Consider the following 21,540-nt stretch of genomic DNA (forward strand, 5'->3'; position numbering starts at 1 on the left):
AATAAATACCACAATTATTATTACTAAAGATGCAGAAAGGTTGCAGGCTAAAGAGCTTTACAGAGAGGTTTGAAGTTGATGTTGGAAAAATCCACCATCTTTAAGGAGAAGTCCAAAAGCTATGACTTCTGCTCTCACTTCAACCCTGGATTTAACCTCTCTGAAACACCCCTGACTTCTCATTCCCTCGGTCACAAGAGACGTAGAACACCGGTACACACGAAGACTCAAACCCGTCTTTCGGGAAACGGGCTACTGGGGCTGTGAAGAGGCAATTTCATCACTTCCATCTTAAACAGAACATGAAATAGCTCCAACACCTTTCTTTCTGACTCCTAGAAAAAACTTGACAAGCATCTCGTGTCTTATCTCGCTTGCTCCCCGAGGACTGCAGAAGTGATCTGGGTAAGCGAATCAGTGTGCATACCCTCTCCCCCTATGCTAGAGGGATGTTGGAGGGTTCGAATACCATTTTTTGGGTACATGTCCCTCCAACCTCTCTGTGATACCTCATTACTGAAGATGAACTGAAGATAAGCGCTTAGTACAGTGCCCTGCACACAGTAAGTGCTCAATAAATACGACCGAATGAACTGGCTTTCTCACTCCTCTTGCAACGTGGCCTTTACAGTGGGCGCTCCTAGGGAAGTCTCATTTGGCTCTGATTTTAAAGAACAAACCAACATATCTATTTCGTCTCTCCCTCCCCTACCATGATGCCAAAATCCAAGTAAATGATTGTTGTCATTTGCTCTTCCAACACATGAGCAATAGCAAGTCTAAGATGGTACTGCTTGCTACCTTTGATGATGCCTGTTCTGTGGATATCGAAAATGTCACGTTTCACAGTACAGTCTGAGACTTCTAAAAAAAAAAAAACTCGCGGTTCCAATTGCCACTGGCTGCATGAAGGTCCAATTTAAATTACGTCTTGCCGTAGCCCGACTCTCCAGGGAATTCCCTTCTCTAAATTAACGCTGCGGTGTGCATTTTCCAAAGTCTGGTTGAGTAGAATCATTAGCACATGCAAGTGGCATTTTTTTTTTGTATCCAGTGGAAAAAAGGAAATGACTTTTCAGATTGAAGAGAAGAACCAAATTAATAACAGTTAAAATCTAGTCGTGGAAAGTGCAGCAATTGTTTTCAGGGAAGCTGAATGCAAGACAGCTTTGCAAGACTTCAGTTTATCAGTGTTACTGAGCTATGTTTCCCGCACACCCCTGCCAGGCTTGCAAGATGTGAGGAACTAGTAGACATATATTGAAACTTCCAAACAGTGTTCCTTCCCCTCACTGCTCTGTGACTAGAGGTCATGGGTTCGAATCCAAGCTCTGCCACTTGTCAGCTGTGTGACTGGGCAAGTCACTTCACTTCTCTGTGCCTCAGTTACCTCATCTGTAAAATGGGGATTGACTGTGAGCCCCATGTGGGACAACCTGATGACCCTGTATCTCCCCCGGCGCTTAGAACAGTGCTCTGCACATAGTAAGCGCTTAACAAATACCAACATTCTTAAAGGTGGGGGTGGTTGGGAAGGACTAGAGGAGGATAGGGAGAGAACAGGGGGAACAAGGGGTAGAGAGGGAAGCTAAATTCCCCAAGTATTCCACAATATCCATACGCCAAGTACCAGAATGCTCGACTTCCTACATGTAGCATGTTCAGTGCGTGATCTAAGCCGGACAAGGAACTTGGGAAGAGTAATAGCCATCAGATTAGGAACATACTGAGCTTTTGAAACACCAATTCTGGGAAGAAGGTATATTTTTCTACAGTTGCCCAAAGCAGCCTATAAAATTCCCAAACTACTTCCAGACCCAGAGAAGACACAGAATCTCATCTTGAGGACTGAAATAATGCTACTTGTAGTATTTGTAAATAATAATAATAATAATGTTGGTATTTGTTAAGCGCTTACTATGTGCAGAGCACTGTTCTAAGCGCTGGGGCAGATACAGGGTAATCAGGTTGTCCCACATGAGGCTCACAGTCTTAATCCCCATTTTATAGATGAGGTAACTGAGGCACAGAGAAGTGAAGTGACTTGCCCACAGTTACACAGCTGACAAGTGGCAAAGCCCTTACTACGAATAATAATAATGTTGGTATTTGTTAAGCGCTTACTGTGTGCAGAGCACTGTTCTAAGCGCTGGGGTAGACACAGGGGAATCAGGTTGTCCCACGTGGGGCTCACAGTCTTCATTCCCATTTTACAGATGAGGTAACTGAGGCACAGAGAAGTGAAGTGACTCGCCCACAGTCACACAGCTGACAAGTGGCCGAGCTGGGATTCGAACCCATGACCTCTGACTCCAAAGCCCGGGCTCTTTCCACTGAGCCACGCTGCTTCTCTGTGACAAGCACTATACTAAGTGCTGGGGTAGGTACAAGATAATCAGATCCCGTATGGGACTCAGTTTAAGAGGGAGGGAGAACACGTTTGAATCCCCATTTGGCAGATGAGGGAACTGAGGCACCGAGAAGTTCGGTGTCTTGCTCGAGGTCGCGTAGCAGGTACGTGGCGGAGTCAGGATTAGAACTCAGGTATTCTGACTCCCAGGCTCGTGTTCTTTCCACTAAGCCAAGCTGCTTCCCAGTCAAGATGACACAACTGAAAGAACCACATTTTTGGGTGCAGGGAAAGGGTCTGTTTATTGTTATACTGTACTCTCTCAAGTGCTTAGTACAGTGCTCTGCACCCAGGAAGCGCTCAATAAATACGAATGAATGAATGAACCAGGGAGGATCTGCGTGCACACGGTGTCACCTCACGAGGAGTAGATAATCGAGAGTCAGCCCACTTTCTGGTGCCCTGGGCTGCTTCCAAGGGACAGCTTGAGGAGCACTGGGAAATGGCTGGTATGGAATCCAAGGTCAGAAAACAGAACCCAGAAAGCTCCACTGATTCCCTACGGCTCCCGGAATGAGCAGAGGGAAGCTTTTTTTAAATTAAAAGAAAAAAAAGTCTCCCTCCTGCCAGGGAGCAGGACTGAGCTTTGTTTTCTTTCTCCAGGGGAAGCCTTCTCTCCTCAGTGGCCTTGGACTCTAAAGTGAGAGTCGGGTTAAAAAAACAAACAAGCACATGTGCTGGAATGATGCTCTGGCCTCACCAGTTCACTTTAAGCCCTGTGCAGTCACACTTCAGTTCCGTGCAGAAATGTCTGCTTTATATACATGCTAGAGGAAGCAGGGTGGCTTAGTGGGTAGAGCATGGATCTGGGAGTCAGAAGGACCTGGGTTCTAACCCTGACTCTGCCACATGTCTGCTGTGTGACCTCGGGCGAGTCACCTAAATTTTCTTTGCCTAATTTACCTCATCTGTAAAATGGGGATAAGAGTGTGAGCCCCATGTGGGACAGGGACCTTGTCCCACTCATGTCATTCCCAGCGTTTAAAACAGTGCACGGCACATAGTAAGGGCTTAACGAGTATCAACTATGATTACTGTCACAGTGAGTTGGGTCAGGAGTGTTGTACTTTCCCAAGCATTTAGTACAGTGCTCTGCACACAGTAAGTGCTCACTAAATACGATTGGGAAAAAAATGAATGAATGAGTGAACTCTCATTGGCTCCTCTGGAGGAATCAATCGGAGGCCATGGCTCATTAGTGGGTTATATATCAATCCATCCAACTGGGTGGAGGACAATCCAGTGGGGGCTCAGACGCATCTGCCCCTGGGTGGAACCCATCAGAAAGGGCCTTTCTTTCCCTCTCTCAGACTTCTTCAGCCTCACTTGAATAGCATAAATAGTCATGATAATAATTAAAATTCTGGCATTCGTTAAGGGTGCTAAACACTATACTCAGGCCTGGGATCGGTTTAAGTCCTCCACGGTGTTCACAGTTTAAGGGGAGAGGGAGAAACCCATTTTTACAGATGAGGAGCCTGAGGCACAGAGAATTAATGGTATTTATTGAGCACTTGACTAAGCACTCGGGACAATACACAGAATCAACAGACCTTCCCATAACAAGCTTACAGTCCAGAGAGGCTACGTGGTTTGCCTAAAGTCACAGAGGAGACAAGTGGTGGGGGGGGGGGGCGTTAGCGTGGGTGCTCTTTCCACTTGGCCACCCTGCTTCTCGGTGGATGGCAGCTACAGGGGGCAAGGCAACCTGGGTGAAGTGTTACGGCTGGGAACGGAGACAGGCTTCACTCAGTCAACTCCTTGGCATCATTAGGGAGAACAAAGAGAGTAGGCCAGACAATTTATTCCATCTGCCCTCCGAATAATTGATTCTAATACATCCTGCCTTTTCAATAAGGAACGCAAACGGGACAACGCTCCAAATGCATGCATTAGCAATCTCTTCTTCCGCGGCCACCGATACCTTATTTTAATTAATTCGTCCATTCCATTCATGTTAATTTATTGTAAAACACGACAAGATACCATGGAAATCCACCACCCACCGGATCCTCAAAAGCACCGCTTGCTCTGACCATCGGATTCAAAACCAACAGCCCCCTCATTTATGTCGATGCTTTGTCCCAGGACGAGCAGAAGAATCATGGGATTGGTTTCCTTGGTGTAAGATCAGCACAATAAAATTAGCCATCTGTCCAAGAAAGACTTAAAGCTCGGGTTGCATTTAAGTATTGGGTTTCTCAACTGCCTAGATGTGGAAAGAAAGGGGATGCTGAGACAACTACTGGATTTGCACGGTCGATTTCAGTGTTTCAGATGCCCTGTCAACTAAAAGGAGGGTAAAGGCTTCTATGGGTCAGACTCCTAGCCCAATCTAGCCATTCTGGCCATCAATCCAATGTCTGTCATCTACGGGCCTGGGGAAGGAAAGCCTCCGGGATGTATTCTCAGCTGGCATAATAGGTAGGATAGAGGAGTAAGAGGCAAACGTCTGGTTCCTTTTGCTAAAAAAGTGCCCGAGTGCCTTCTCACGAAGCACGCAATCACCTTGCCCTCTCCTACCTCACTTTGCTACTCTCCTACTACAACCCAGCCCCTAAACCTCCCTCCTCCGGTGCTAACTTTCTCACTGTACCTCAATCGCATCTATCTCATTCATTCATTTGACTGTATTTATCGAGCGCTTACTGTGTGCAGAGCACTGTACTAAGCGCTGGGAATGTACAATTCGGCAACAGGTAATAATAATAATGATGTTGGCATTTGTTAAGCGCTTACTATGTGCAAAGCACTGTTCTAAGCACTGGGGGGGAATACAAGGTGATCAGGTTGTCCCACGCGGGGCTCACAGTCTTCATCCCCATATTACAGATGAGGTAACTGAGGTCCAGGGAAGTTAAGTGACTTGCTCAAAGTCACACAGCTGACAAGCGGTGGAGTCAGGATTAGAACCCATGACCTCTGATTCCCAAGCCCATGTTCTTTCCACTGAGCCACACTGCTTCTCTAGATAGAGAAGCTGCTTCTCACGCTGCTTCTCTAGGTAGAGACAATCCCTACCCAACAATGGGCTCACAGTCTAGACAGGGGAGACGGACAACAAAACAAGTGGACAGGCATCACTACCATCAGAAGCAGCGTGGCTCAGTGGAAAGAGCACGGGCTTTAGAGTCGGGCTCATGAGTTCGAATCCCAGCTCTGCCACTTGTCGGCTGTGTGACTGTGGGCAAGTCACTTAACTTCTCTGTGCCTCAGTTCCCTCATCTGTAAAATGGGGATTAAGACTGTGAGCCCCACGTGGGACAACCTGATTCCCCTTTGTCTACCCCAGCGCTTAGAACAGTGCTCTGCACATAGTAAGCGCTTAAATACCAACATAATTCATCAGAATAAACAGAACCATAGACAAATGCACATCATTAATAAAATAAATAGAGCAATAAATGTGTACAATCTCATTACCAACCTCTTGCCCACATCCTGTCTCTGGTCTGGAACGCCCTCCCTCTACATATCTGACAATGACTTTCCCCCCTCTTAAAAGCCTTATTGAAAGCACATCTCCTCCAAGAGGTCTTCCCCAACTAAGCCTTCCTCTTCTCCCACTCCCTTCTGCCTCACCCTGACTTGCTCCCTTTATTCATTTCCCCCCCCTTCCAGCCCCACAACATTTATGTACATACCTGTCACTTACTTACATTAATGTCTGACTCCCCCTCTAGATTGTAAACTTGTGGGCAGGGAATGTGTCTGCTTAGTGTTGTATCCTCCCAAGTTCTTAGTACAGTGATCTGCACACAGTAAGCGCTCAATAAATACAACCGACTCCTACCTGTGGGACAGTATACTGGATTCCCACCATGCAACTTCTGCTTATAGAGTAATGGGAGAGTCCAGCAGAAACCAACAGCACTATCTCCATCCTTCTGTCTTGTCCTAAGCCATCAAGTTGTCTCTGACCCATAATGATTCCATGGACACATCTCTCCCAGAACACCCCACCTCCATCTGCAATTGTTCTGGTAGTGGATCTATAGCGTTTTCTTGGTAAAAATACGGAAGTGGTTTTCCGTCGCCTTCTTCCACGCAGTAAACCTGAGTCCGTCCTTGACTCTCTCCCATGCCGCCGCTGCCCGGCGTAGGTAACTTTTGACTTGTAGCAGATTGCCTTCCACTCGCTAGCCGCTGGCCAAACTAGGAATGGAATGAGTAGGCCCCTGCTTGACTCTCCCTCCCATAGCCAAGACTGGTATTATACTGGAAGCCCTCCAGGTGTGAACCTGAGAGGAATCTCCCTTCTTTAAGTGCCGATAGTATAAAGGAGGAGGCAGAAAAACAGGTTGTGAATATACAATCTAGAGACGCAAAAAGGCCTTTTGGAAAGAGCACAGGTCTGGGAGTCAGAGGACCTGGGTTTTTAATCCCAGCTCCACCACTTGATTACTGTGTGACATTAGTCAAGTTATTCATCTTCGTTAAGTATCCGTTTCCTCTCTGGAAATGTGGATTCAAGCCTGCTTTCCCTCCTACTTAGACTGAAAGCCCCATATGGGACCGGGACTGTGTCTGACCTAATTACCTTATATCTACTCCTGCTCTGAATACAGAGCTTGGCACACAGTGAGCTCTTAAATACCGTGGTTATTATTATATTTGCGCTATAACACAAATGTTTCTTATCACCAGGTTTTTCAAGAGCCTAACTCCCTATTATAGGAAAATAGGCTGTGTACATAAAAGTGGATATGTTGGGGTGACACTGGGTGGACTAAGGATTCCTCACTGGACTGTACGCTCCTTGAGGGCATGGACCGTGTCTACCAACTATCATACTATACTCTCCCAAGTTCTTAGGACAGTGTTGATAATAATAATAATAATGTTGGTATTCGTTAAGCGCTTACTATGTGCCGAGCACCGTTCTAAGCGCTGGGGTAGACATAGAGGAATCAGGTTGTCCCACGTGGGGCTCACAGTCTTAATCCCCATTTTACAGATGAGGGAACTGAGGCACAGAGAAGTTAAGTGACTTGCCCACAGTCACACAGCCGACAAGTGGCAGAGCTGGGATTCGAACTCACGAGCCCTGACTCCAACGCCCGTGCTCTTTCCACTGAGCCACGCTGCTTCTCTATGAGCGCTCAATAAATAGCATTGATTAAGTGATGGAATTTAGGCAGGGAATACCTCCTTAAAAGGGGAATGCCTCCGGTTAGGCAAGACCACACACTTCCTCTCCCCTCTCCTTTTCCCTTGACATCCACTTACCTGTGTGCATTTCTAAAGCCACTCAGCCACTCACCTAGACAGAGAGCACACAGCTTTCGAAAAGCACAAATGGTGTTTGCTACGAGAAAGTAATCGCTTTACCAATTGGGCAGATTACCATCCTGTCTGGGGCTGAAATGAGATTCACATTGGATTTACGCACAATTGATTCACAGGCTGTGCCTCCATGCACCTTCTGGTTTGAGGAAATTCTCTCTGCTCCACCTCTCCCTCAGATTCTAGGGCCCATGACAGTCTCCTAGAAGATTTGACGTAGATCCACCTCAACCCCGGAAAGTTCTGTACACAGACATTTAACCCAGTGGAAAAGCTTCATTTTGGAGTCATAATGTTGCTTTTGGGAAAGAGGAAAAGACTCAGAGGCTAGAGGGGTCGAGGGTGAGTGAATGGACCCAGGGAATTCTGCGGGATTGGCCTGCCTAGAGAGAGTAACCTGAGAAACACTATCCAAGCAATCCTTCACTAGACAACAGGATATTCTCCACCACATAACCCTGGGGGAGGTGTGAGAAGGAAAGGGAAAAAAGACAGGCCTCTTAGAGAAAGAATGGGCTTCTTAAAATATACACAGCACCGTTCCTTCAGGAAAGCAGGAACTGTTGAAAGTAGAATAAAGAAATGTGTTTCCTGGTGGCTTTTCCTGGAGACAACGTTCCCTGATATTCATTTCAGTTTTAGGAAAGATGTAGCTGTGGAAAAGGATTTCTAGCCGACAAGTTTTAGGAAAAGATTTTCTTGATCAGCAATCTAAAGATAAAAAGGATTTTTTTTTTTTTAAATAAAGGTGTTGGAGGCTGCTTTCCTCTGATGCTGAGGACAAATTCCTCAGTCCTTTCATCGCTGCCCACACACGATTTTTGAGTGCCCATGGTATCATAATACTCTAATTAGCACTTGTGAATTTTATATGCCTGTTCAATTATTTATTCATCATATCTGCACATAATTGATGTCATCCTGTCTCTCTGTAAGTTTCTGGAGGAAGGATAGGGATCATATATATACGCTAACTCTATTGTACTCTCCCAATATTTAGTATGGTGCCCTGCCTGGAATATTCAATAAACACTAATAATTATGGTATACTTTAAGCACTGACTACGTACCAGACACAGAGATAGATATACTGCAGTCAGAGCAGAAATGGTCCCTGCGCCGCACTGGGTTCACAGTCTGAGGGGGAAGGAGAATAGGTATTGAAACTAATACTATTACTACTACTAATAATAATGTTGGTATTTGTTAAGCGCTTACTATGTGCAGAACACTGTTCTAAGTGCTGGGGTAGGTACAGAGTAATCAGGTTGTCTCACGTGAGGCTCACAGTTAATACCCGTTTTACAGATGAGGTAACTGAGGCACAGAGAAGTGAAGTGACGTCCACAGTCACACAGCTGACAAGTGGCAGATCCGGGATTCGAACCCATGACCTCTGACTCCCAAGCCCGGGCTCTTTCCACTGAGCCACGCGGCTTCGCTAATAATAATCGTGGTATTTGTTAAATACGTACTGTGTGCCAGGCACTGCCCTGAAGTACTGATGTAAAGAGGTCGGATACACTCCCTGTCTCACGTGGGGCTCGCTGTGTCAATCCCCATTTTGCAGATGCGGTAACAGGCCCAGAGAGGTGAAGTAACTTGCCCAAGGTCAAACAGCAGACAAGTGGCAGAGCTGGGATTAGAACTCCCAGGTCTGCGCTCTATCCATTACACCAGAAGAGATTTTATCCAAGGTCACACAGCAGGTAAATGGTAGATCTGGGATTAGAACCCAGATCCCTTCTCAGGCCCGGACTCTTTCTGCTTGACCACACTACTTCAATACCGCTGATTGACTAGATGAGATTTTAAGCTCCTTAAGACCAGGGATCGTGTATAATAACGCAATTGTACTCTCCCAAGGTTTTAGTGCAGTGCTCCGCATAGGATAAGCAACATTAAATACCATCGATTGATTAGATTTTCAGCTCCTCAAGGCCAGGGATTATTTCTTTGCATCTATCTCTGGTATTTATTGCGCACTCACTGTGTGCAGAGAGCACTGTACTCGGAGTTGTAACACTCCTGGATCAGCTTCTAAAGAATATCGTCAACCAAATTCTCCCAGAAATCCGACACGACTTCAGAACGCAATGTGGCACAGTGGTTGGGTCCTTTGTGGCACATTATTATTACTAACAATAATAATAGAAATAATCATTTGCCATTGTTTCAATGAGATGTTCTTCCCCTTGATTCTATTTATTGCCATTGTTCTCGTCTGTCCGTCTCCCCCGATTAGACCGTAAGCCCGTCAAAGGGCAGGGACGGTCTCTATCTGTTGCCGATTTGTACATTCCAAGCGCTTAGTACAGTGCTCTGCACATAGTAAGTGCTCAATAAATACTATTGAATGAATGAATGGTATTTGTTAAGTACTTATTACCTACTTAGGCACCAAGGTAGATACAAGTTCATCAGGTTGGTCATTGGTCACAGTCCCTGTCCCACATAGGGCTCACAGTCTTTATCCCCATTTTACAGATGAGGTAACGGAGGCCCAGAGAAGTGAAATGATTTGCCCAAGGTCACACAGCCGATAAGTGGCAGAGCCAGGATTAGAACCCACGTCCCTCTGACTCACAGGCCCGTGCTCTATCTACTAGGACGCATTGCTTCTCCATACAGGAAAACTCAGGGACCACCACCCAAACTTCTACACAGTTTTCCCTCACATTATCAAAGCATCTGCTACCATCAGTAACAGCATTTGAGTGCCCGCCTGGTGCCCTGCACTGTACTAGACGCGTGGGAAGCACAGAATACAGAAGCGTCAATTTCCCTGTCCGCAAGACTAACACTCTAATAGGGGAGATAAGTCTAAAAATAGGTAGTGCAGCATGGCTCCCACCGGCCTGTGAGTCAGAGGAAGTGGGTTCTAATCCCAGCTTCGCCACTTGTCTGCTGTGTGACCTTGGACAAGTCACTTCACTTCTTCGTGCCTCGCTTAACCTCATCTGTAAAATGGGAATTAAGACCGTGAGCCCCACGTGGGACACGGACTGCGTCCGACCTGACTAGTTTGCGTCGACCCCAGTGCTTAGAAGAGTGCCTGGCACATTATAAGTGACTAACAAATACTGACCCCAGCATTTACTATAGTGCTTGGCATATGAGACTTTAAATACCCCAATTATCATTAGCATCACCGTCATGAGAGTGTGAATAAGTTTATAAGTGCTAGGATTGGCTGAAGGGATGCTATCCCTCAGGGTGCTGGGAAATTAGTCGGGGAAAGCTGAGGCCGAGGGAGTTACAAGCTCTGGGGGGGACCTGGATAAGCAAGGCGATGGAGGAAGAAGAGGGGAGAGCGAGGGACAGCGAGAAGTGGGGCTCTGGAAGTATGAAGATAATGAATTTGGTTCTTTGAGAAGCAGCACGGCTTAGTGAAAAGAGCACAGGCTAGGGAGTCGGAGGTCGTGGGTTCTAATCCCGGCTCTGCCACTTGGCAGCTGTGTGACTTTGGGCCAGTCACTTAGCTTCTCTGTGTCTCGGTTACCTCATCTGTAAAATGGAGATTAAGACTGTGAGCCCCACATGGGACAGCCTGCTTACCTTGTATCTACCCCAGAGCTTAGAACAGTGCTTGGCACATAGTAAGTACTTGACAAATACCATTATTATCATTAGCAGGAGAAGAGAGCAGATGGACAAGGTCAGGGAAAGGCAGATGGTGGAGACCATAGAGAAGCGGCATGGATCGAGCCCGGGCCTGGGAGTCAGAAGGCCATGGGTTCTAATCCCAGCTCCGCCACCTGTCTGCTGTGTGACCTTGGGCAAGTCACTTCACTGGGTCTCAGTAACCTCAACTGTAAAATAGGAATTGAGACTATGAACCCCAGGTGGGACAGGGACTGTGTCCAACCCGATTTGCTTGTATCCACCCCAGGGCTTAGTAGAGTGCCTGGCACAGAGTAAACACTTAAATACCATGATTATTATTATTATGACCATACGACAGGATGGGTTAGAGCTGAGGGGGGTTCAGTCTGACTCATTCTCCGTCAATGGAGTAAAGAGCTGAATTTATTCTATCCAGGCATGCTGGAAGATGCATTTTATGAGAAGCAGCATGGCTTAGTAGATAGAGTATGGGCCTGGGAGTCGGAAGGACCTGAGTTCTAATCCTGACTCTGACACTTTCTGCTGTGTCACCTTGAGCAAGTCACTTCACTTCTCTGTGTCTCAGGTACCTCATTTGGATAATGGGGATTAAGACCGCAAGCCCTATGTGGGACAGGGACTGTGCCAACCCAATTTACATTGTATCTACCCCAGGACTTAGAATAATAATAATGATGTTGGTATTTGTTAAGCGCTTACTATGTGCAGAGCACTGTTCTAAGCGCTGGGGTAGATACAGGGTAATGAGGTTGTCCCACGTGAGGCTCACAGTCTTAATCCCCATTTTACAGATGAGGGAACTGAAGCGCAGAGAAGTTAAGTGACTTGCCCACAGTCACACGGCTAAGTGGCAGAGTTGGGATTCGAACCCATGACCTCTGACTCCCAAGCCCAGGCTCTTTCCACTGAGCCACGCTGCTTCTCCAGTGTCTGGCACATAGTAAGCGCTTAAATACCACAGTTATTATAAATCTAGGCTGCAGCTAGCCTCCCCTTTAGACTGTAAATTCCTGTACTCTCCCAAGCTCTGCAAATAGGAAGCACTCACTAAATACAATTGACTGACGCATCAAGTAACCTGGATGCAGGTATTAGCATACAATTCCACACCTCTGGAACACCCTTTTCACTCAAAAGATTTTCAGCAACAAAGTCCTAGACACACTCACTGGAAACACTAGTTCACAGAATCAACCAGGAATTATGGGCTGATAACATTAATAGTAATTGTTAAACACCGTGCCAGACCATGACTCTAACCCGCTTCAAAGTTTTACTGAAGGTAGATCTCATCCAAGAGGCTTTCCCTGACTTAGCCCTCCTTTCTTCTTCTAATAATGTTGGTATTTGTGAAGTGCTTACTATGTGCAGAGCACTGTTCTAAGCGCTGGGGTAGACACAGGGGAATCAGGTTGACCCACGTGGGGCTCCCAGTCTTCATCCCCATTCTACAGATGAGGGAACTGAGGCCCAGAGAAGTGAAGTGACTTGCCCACAGTCACACAGCTGACAAGTGGCAGAGCCGGGAGTCTTCTCCCACTCCCTTCTGCATCTCCCTGACTTGCTCCCTTTATTCGTTTCCCCTCTCAGCCCGACAGCACTTATGTACATATCTGTAATTTCTTTCTTTATATAATGTCTGCCTCTTCCTCTAATAATGATGGCATTTGTTAAGTGCTTACTGTGTGCCAAAGCACTGTAAGCTTGTTGTGGTCAGGGAACGTGTCTGCATATTGTTATATTGTACTCTCTCAAGAGTTTAATACAGTGCTTTACACACAGTGAGTGCTCAATAAATATGACTAACTGAATGAACTCTATTAGGTGCTGGGATAGACAATTAGGCTGGACCCAGTCCCTGTCCCATAGGGGACTCACAGTCCAAGTGGGAGGGAGAACCGGTATTGAATCCCCAGAGGTAATGAAGTAGAGAAAACTGAGGCACAGACAGTGACTTGATCAAGGACACGCAGCAGGCAAATGGCAGAGTTGGGCTTATAACCTATACCTTCTGACTTTCAGGCTCATGCTCCTTCCACTAGGCAACACTTCTTCTTGACCTTATGGTCTCATTTAATGCTTCATTTCATCTGAAAACTGCAATTGCCATGGATGGAGCCGGATGGTGTACTGCTATTAAAGAAGGGAGCGGATCTTATGGAGCAAAACCCTGTAAGGAAGGAGAGGTAAGAATGCAAAAACCAAATCAGTGAGAGGTGCTGGGAATGTCACAAAAGGGATAGTCAAGACTAACCTTGTTGTGGGCAAGGAATGAGCCTGTTTATTGTTACATTGTACCAAGCACTTAGTACAGTGCTCTGCATAAAATAAGCACTCAATAAATACAAATGAACAATTTTTGCACATTATGGTCCTGCTTTGTCCTTTTCAGCTCCTATTGTCTCATATATATACATACACACACACACATACACACAGAGTCCTCTATATATAAGCTTACCATGGGCTGGGAGCATGTTCATTTATTCATTCAATCATATTTATTGATCACTTACGTGTGCAGAGCACTGTACTAGCAATTGGGAGAGTATAATATAACAATAAACAGACACATTCCCTTGTCCACAGAGAGCTTATAATGTAGAAGGGGAGACCGACATTAATATAAATAAATTACAGATACGTAAGTGCTTTGGGGCTTGGGGAGGGGGACGAATGAAGGGAGTAAGTCAGGATGATGGCATATCTACCAATTCTGTTGTATGGTATTCTGTCAAGTGTTTAATAAAAGTGTTCTGCACAGAGGAAGCACTCAATAAATGTGATTGATTGATATATGAATTTCACCATGAATGGGTATCTTAATAAGGTTGGTATCTGTTAAGCGCTTACTATGTCCAGAGCACTGTTCTAAGCGCTGGGGTAGATACAGGGTAATCAGGTTGTCCTACGTGAGGCTCACAGTCTTCATCCCCATTTTACAGATGAGGTAACTGAGGCACAGAGAAGTGAAGTGACTTGCCCACAGTCACACAGCTGACAAGGGGCAGAACCGGGGTATGAACCCATGACCTCTCCCAAGACTGTGCTCTTTCCACTGAGCCACGCATCTTCTTCAATTGCAAAGCACCATTATAGTTAGTATATTGCTCTGCACATAATATCAATCAATGGTATTTGTTGAGCACTTACTGGGTGCAGAGCACTGTACTAAACACTTGGGAAAGTACAATAGAGTTGGTAGACATGATCCCTGCTCTCAAGGAACTTACAATCTAGTGGATAAAACGGACATTAAAATTAAATTACAGATAGGGGAAGCTAAGGTACATAAGGCTATGTACCTAAGTGTTGAGAAGCTATCGAAGTGCTTAAGGGATCCAGACCTAATTGCATAACAGACATTTCAAAAATTACATTGACTGATTGATGGAATTAGTACATTCTGGACCAGAAAAGTAAGAAATTGCACTGGGAAGGTAGAAAGAAGGAGATTTTTTCAATGAATAGAGAAGGCACAATTCCTGCTCTCAAGGGGATTACTAGTTCCTCTTTAGGGCAGTAACCAAAGACACCAAAAAGATTATTCCACAGTGATATGACTGGCCTGAAAGTTCCTTGTTAGATCAAGCAATCGTATTTACTGAGTGCTCACTATTTGCAGATCACTGTACTTAGCGCTTGGGAGAGTACAATTTAACAGAGTTGGTAGATACGTTTCCTTGCCCACAGTGAGCTTACAGTCTAGAGGGGGAGACAAACATTAATATAAATATTTTTTTCCTTTGATCCTTTCTGTCATAGATGGAGTAAAACAGAGGTTTGTACATAGACCAGACTTGTTCCATCTATCCGGAGCCACTCTCAAGAATGGAGTATGAATCTGATCCTCTAGGAAACCCTCGAACTTGTTAGGCTGAGGGTATCATCAAAGGTCCTTGAATCACTCACACAAACCGCTGCAGACTGATGGCTGTGCTCTGGAAACACACCAGGAGACAAATAGTTCACCATGAACCACTTCTCAGAATCAGGAAATTTCCCTCATTTCCCTTACTCTCCTTTCTTTCTGCATAACCCGTGCCCTTGGATTTCTACCCCTTATTGTAGTGGGGAAGCCGCATGGTGAAGCGGATAGAGCACTGGCCTGGAAGTCAGAAGGCCATGCGTTCTAACCTCACCTCTGCCACTTGTCTGCTGTTTGGCTTTGGGTAAGTCATTTCATGTAGAACAGTTAAGCACATAGTAAGTGCTTAACAAATACCATAATTATTATTCATTTCTTTCTGCCTCAGTTACCTCATCTGTAAAATGGGGATTGCGACTGTGAGCCCCATGTGGGACAAGAACTGTGTCCAACCCAATTTGCTTATACCCCAGCGCTGACTGTAAGGCCTGGAATATAGAAGAACTTTATGATAAAAATAATTGTGGTATTAAGTACTCAAGCACCCCTGATGGATATCATCAAGTAGTTTGAAGATGACAACTATGTACCGGCTTATAATTGGCATCCCACCCCCAAATAGCCCAAGATCTCCAGGGATGCCAAGAAGTTGAAGCTTTTCTTTGAATTTTGCTACTTAAGCAGTCCACTCTCCAATAATAGTGGAAATTGGAAGTAGAAACTAGCAAGTTCTCCAGAAGACTGGCAGGTGGGGTGTGATGTCAATATCCCATGAAGATTCAGACCACAGCAACCATGTCCTTGTTTATGGGTACTGCCTTGGATGCCACATCTAACTTCTAGAGCAGTTCCACCAGTAGGTATTTTCTATTCACATCATTAGGTCAATCAGAATCACACAATGAGATCTGGAAATCATTTGGACCACCAGCATCTGATGGCTTGCACCTTCGATAACACACAATCTCAATGGTGTTCTAAGGCGAGCTGAGGTGGGCTAACTATATACCAAAGCAGATAGACAAAAAGCTTTGAAAAATACAATGAAGCAAAATCTCAAACCATGTGGCAAAGCTGTGGAAAGCTATGAGACAGCTGCCGAAGGCAAATGAACATGGAACAAAGCAATCAGAAAACTGGTGACTGGTAACAAGGGCTTAAGGGAGATCATGACACCGAGAAAGAGAGATGAAAACAGGGCCGGGAACTGAGGATAACTACCGCAACAGCACAGCAAAGGGAAATCTTTTCAGGCTCACAATACAGAAGTGTCAGTCACCCTGGTACATGTCAATTAAATAAATCTCAGTTTTGTATTGGAAGCCTCGACCAAGTCGAGGCTGCGACCATTAGCAGAGAGAAGGTATATTGTAGTTAACATATCGAGATACTTCATTATGCAGAGGGAAGTTAGCAGAATGTTACTCAGTCCTCCATCCAGGTAGGCGAACACACACACACCTCCATCTGAGTGTTTAATTGCTTACTTGCTCTGAAGAATCCTTTCACCTACCAAGCACCAAACAATGCAATTTATAGTGAGGCTCTTCCCAAACCCTTATATTAACCCTACATAAAAAGCAGACCGTTTATCCCCACCCTTGAGCAGCTTACAGGAGGAGACAAAGGACCGTATACATCCGAGGAAAAACACAGATACAGCTGGAAACAACCAAAGTAAACAAAACATAACTTGGAGGATACCATCTCCAGACCATTCCCCGCCTGTCTGGGGAGATTGCCTTCCAAGAGATTTTGAGGATAACTTCTGTGCAGATGTTGGGCAAGAAACCAAGGGATGACTCTGGCGGTTGAAGTCCCCGACATTTGGATAATCATTCTACCTGTCATTGTTCAGCAGTAAGGAAGCTCAACTCCTCCATATGAGGACTAAAATCTCCAAACACCTTTCTGTGTGCCAGAAGGCATCCTGACTTGCCTATTAAATGATGACTGCTCATACACCACTAATTTATTCATAGCTCAATATTGCTTGATGATTTTAGAACCTTGTGCAGAGGATTGAAGAGTTGGAGATCTACATCTTAAACATTCATCTTCGTCCTAAATGACAAGCTTCTGGAAGGTCCTCAAATTCTGGCACGTGAAAATGTGCGTGCATTGAAGAGCATGTGTTGAAGGGAGTCAGGGGAGAGCAGAAAAATTATGACAGATGAACACTACTACATACATGATGGCCACATCATACTGAAGAGTTACACTGTAAGCCTCTTGAGGATGGGGGTTGTCTTTTGCTTCTGTTTTGAGTTATCCAAATGCCTAAAACAGTACTTTGGACATGGTAAACCCCAAGCCCAGTGTTCTACATACAATAGGCACTTAAGTATTTCTTAGTTGGGAATAAAATATAGAAAACCTGTTATTCAAACATTAGCTAAGCAGACTACTTCCTTGAAAGATTATAAATCAGAAGTGGCTACTATTCACATCAGAGGAAAGCTGATCCACTTTTTTTTTCCACAATATGGATTAATTTTCCAGATCAAAATCCACCTTCCAGAGGGAGGCAAATGATCCAGGAGCCCCTTCTCCTTTGCATCTGAATTCTTGAAAGGACCAGTTTAGTGTACTGCCTTACCATCTAAGGGCTGGCATTCCGGACAAACCCAACGTGGGTAATCACTCTAATTTTAATCTAAACTTAAAAATGGATCAATAAATCTAAAAATAGCCAGTATTTAACCCAAGTCAACTCTATTCAAGGGTTCAACAGTGAAGAAAACTTCTAATAGTTGCCGTGAAAGCTTCTACCAAAATATTCCCTTCACTGGGGCTTGGAAAGGGCTTAATTACAAAGTTCTTGTTAACCTACAAAGACTAAGAGAGGGACTCTGAACAACTATACCACATACATTTCTATTTAAACAGGCTTTAATGAAAAATTCATTTTGACCATTCTACATAAATGTGCAGAAAACTATTTTGAGATGGGCATGTAAATTCACTCAGCTACAAATGAATAAATTGACTTTATATCTTCAGAGAAATATAGGAATGGTTAGACTACAGCCTGCAGAAAAAAAAAATTATGCTACCTATGATAGAAGTTGGAAATTCTTCCTTGCAGATGTAAGTTTCTGTAAAATTTACCTGCTTAACAAGAGGAGAAACAATTGAATGTAGTATTAGCATACCCTACAGCTATTATCTTGGCAAATAATTCGTTCCATTCTCAAAATGGAATGAAACACATGAGTGTGGCACAAATGACACCGACCCTGAATTTTAAAGGCAAGTTAGCAACCGAGTGCTAATGGAAAGCAAGTGGCTTGGAGAATGAGTGTTTTAGCAAGCCAGAGACATCAGATTTCCAAACAGAAGGATCAAGAACTACTTAAAATATTTAAGCTGCCATATGGGAGCCTGCCAAGATTATTTTCTTTGCCCCCAGACCCTTTTCCCTCCGTGTCTTCATTCTCACAAACCATCATTTGTAAAAGCAAACGGCACTTCCTGCAAAGCTTTGGCAACTGCAAATAAAGTTATACCGTTGCCCCTTGTCTAAGAGATAATTAATCCCAGAAGACCCATCCGTTTACCAAAGTGAACTAAAAAGAACCAGATTTGGAGACTCCTAAATATAGCGTCAGTAAGAAGAGCAGAAACTGTTAATAAGGAAACAATGCTTGGAACGTTCTCAGACGGCTCTTTTGGCTCTCTTTTGATTACAGAAAAAATGTATTTCAGACAAGGAGGAGTCAAAAGAGAGCAGACTTTTATTTTCCTTTTCTTTGTGCAATTCTTTATGAAGGTGATGCCCACTGCTCTGAGAGTTTGGGCGTCTACCATGTGCAGAACGCTGTACGGGGTTACCTTACCGCTGTAAGGGGTGCTTGGGAGAACAGAATAACTGTCCCAGGCTCTCTAGCAACTAGCAAGGATTAAATCCCAGAGGATGCAACTTGACATTCAGAAGTGGGTTCAAAGCCAGGGGGCAGAGGGGGGGGATCTTCCCCAAGGGGGTAATTCAATGACCAACAGCCCCAGAGAAGCAGCCCTCTCCACTCGGAAAGGAAAAGAGGGTCCGACAGTCCAGCTTCCAGCTCAGAAAGAAATTGGGGTCTCCCAGCCGGGGGAGGTAGGAAGCAGAAGGCCATTTATAATTGCGATCCCAGCATGACCTAAAGGCAAGAGCCCGAGTTTGGGAGTCAGAGATGGTGGGTTCTAATCCCGGCCCTGTCACTTGTCTGCTGTGTGACCTTGGGCAAATCACTTAACTTCTCTATGCCTCAGTTACCTCATCTTTAAAATGGGGATTGAGACTGTGAGCCCCACGTGGGACAACCTGATAACCTTCTGTCTACCCCAGCGCTTAGGCAGATAGTTCGGCACATAGTAAGTGCTTAACGAATACCATCATCATCATCATCATCATCCCATGGATCCTGAGCAGGCCCGCAGGGCAAGGAGCCTACATTTATTCAATCAGCTTTATCGAGCGCTTACTGCGTGCAATGCACTGTACTAAGCGCTTGGGGAAGTACAATACGACAGTAAACGGTGCCGTCTGCTGATCTGTATTGATGTCTGTGACCCCCAGAGTCTGAGTTCGTTGTGGGCAGGGATCGTCAATCTGTACTTGTTGTGTCGTACCTCCCCAAGCACTTAGTACAGTGCTCTGCACACAGTAAGCGCTTTATAAATACGACCGAGTTGAATTCCCTGTCCACAACAAGCTCGCAGCCTGGGGCTGCACCTGGCAGGTTCATTCATTCAATCATATTTACTGAGCACTTCCTGTGTGCAGAGCACTATCCTAAGCGCTTGGGAGAGTACACTACATTAATATAGAGATACAATCCCGGTTCTCATTCATTCAATAGTATTTACTGAGCGCTTCCTGTGGGCAGAGCACTGTCCCGAGCGCTTGGGAAAGTACAATACATTAACAATAATAATAATAATAATAATAATGTTGGTATTTGTTAAGCGCTCACTATGTGCAGAGCACTGTTCTAAGCGCTGGGGTAGATCCAGGGTCATCAGCTTGTCCCACGTGAGGCTCACAGTAAATCTCCATTTTACAGATGAGGGAACCGAGGCCCAGAGAAGCCCATAGTCAGCTGACAAGTGGTGGAACGGGGATTAGAACCCATGACCTCCGACTCCTAAGCTCGGGCTCTTTCCACTGATCCACGCTATTATTATTATTAATAAAAAAGAGACAATCGCAGTTCCCATTCATTCACTCAATCGTATTTATTGAGCGCTTCCTGCGGGCAGAACACTGTCCTGAGCAGTTGGGAAAGTATACTACAGCAAGAAGGAGAGACAACCCACAACAAGCTCCCGGTCTAGAGGTGGGGAGACAGACATCAGTACAAATAAACGGGCATCGATATAAACAAATAAAATGACAGCTAGGTACCTAAGTGCCGTGGGGTTGGGAGGAGGGGAAGAACAAAGGGAGCAAGTCAGGGTGATGCGGAAGGGAGTGGGAGATGAGGAAAAGCGGGGCTGCGTCGGGGAAGGCCTCTTGGAGGAGGTGGGACGGGGCGGCCAAGAGGGGAAGGGGCTGTTCCTTCCGTGCAGCCCCCCGCCTCCCATCACCAGCAGGGTCAGGGAGTTGACGGGCAGCCCCCCCTCCCCCAAATGCGAGGGTCTAGGCGGGGAGGGGGGCGGCCGGGGTTCCTTACCTCGACTGCGGGGGGCTGCTGTGCGGGACGTTGCGCCAGGTCCGAGGCAGCAGGTCAGAAGGAGGAGGAGGAGGAGGGGGTCTGCGCCCCTCCCGCGGGGACAGGACCCCTCCATCCCGCGCCCAGAAACGCGGCAAACTTTCGGGGGAAGTCCCGGGACGGGATGGGGCCGGGTGGAGCCAGGCGCTCCACCGGGAGCCCCTCTGGCCGCCTGGCCGGCCGGAGGTCTGGCCGTCTGGCCGAGGGAAGGCAGCCCGCACCCACCGCTGCGCTCAGTCCGGGGTGGAAGAGGAGCCGGGGAGAAGGGAGAGGAGGACGGGGGGGAGGGAAGAGGAAAAGCGGGGGGGGGGGGGGAGGGAGGGGGAGAAGGGAGAGGAGGAGGAGAAGAGAGTGGAGGAGGAGGAGGAGGAGAGGGAGGAAGAGGAAGAGGTGAAGGGAGAGGAGGAGGAGAGAGAGAGAGAGGGAAAAGAGGAGAAGGAGAAGGGGGAGGAGGAGAGAGAGAGGGAAAGGAGGAGTAGGGAGAGGAGGAGGACGGGGACAGGAGGAGGAGAAGGAGGAGGAAAAAGGAGAGCAGAAGGGAGAGGAGGAGAAGAGCAGAAGGGAGAGGAGGAGAAGAGCAGAAGGGAGAGGAGGGGAAGAGCAGAAGGGAGAGGAGGGGAAGAGCAGAAGGGAGAGGAGGGGAAGAGCAGAAG

At 46.0% G+C, this 21,540-nt stretch overlaps 1 protein-coding gene across 1 annotated transcript in view; it reads right to left on the reverse strand.

Annotated features, from left to right (window-relative positions):
- Positions 1-21,129, reverse strand: part of EGFLAM (EGF like, fibronectin type III and laminin G domains) — a 135,590-nt gene extending 114,461 nt beyond the window's left edge. The window contains exon 1 of the mRNA XM_029061258.1: positions 20,849-21,129. Within this exon, the coding sequence (XP_028917091.1) occupies positions 20,849-20,963 (115 nt within the window). The 5' untranslated portion in view covers positions 20,964-21,129. The remainder of the gene's footprint in view (positions 1-20,848) is intronic.
- Between the last annotated feature and the right edge of the window lie 411 nt (positions 21,130-21,540).

This window comes from Ornithorhynchus anatinus, chromosome 3 (assembly GCF_004115215.2).
Source record: "Ornithorhynchus anatinus isolate Pmale09 chromosome 3, mOrnAna1.pri.v4, whole genome shotgun sequence".
NCBI lineage: Eukaryota > Metazoa > Chordata > Mammalia > Monotremata > Ornithorhynchidae > Ornithorhynchus > Ornithorhynchus anatinus.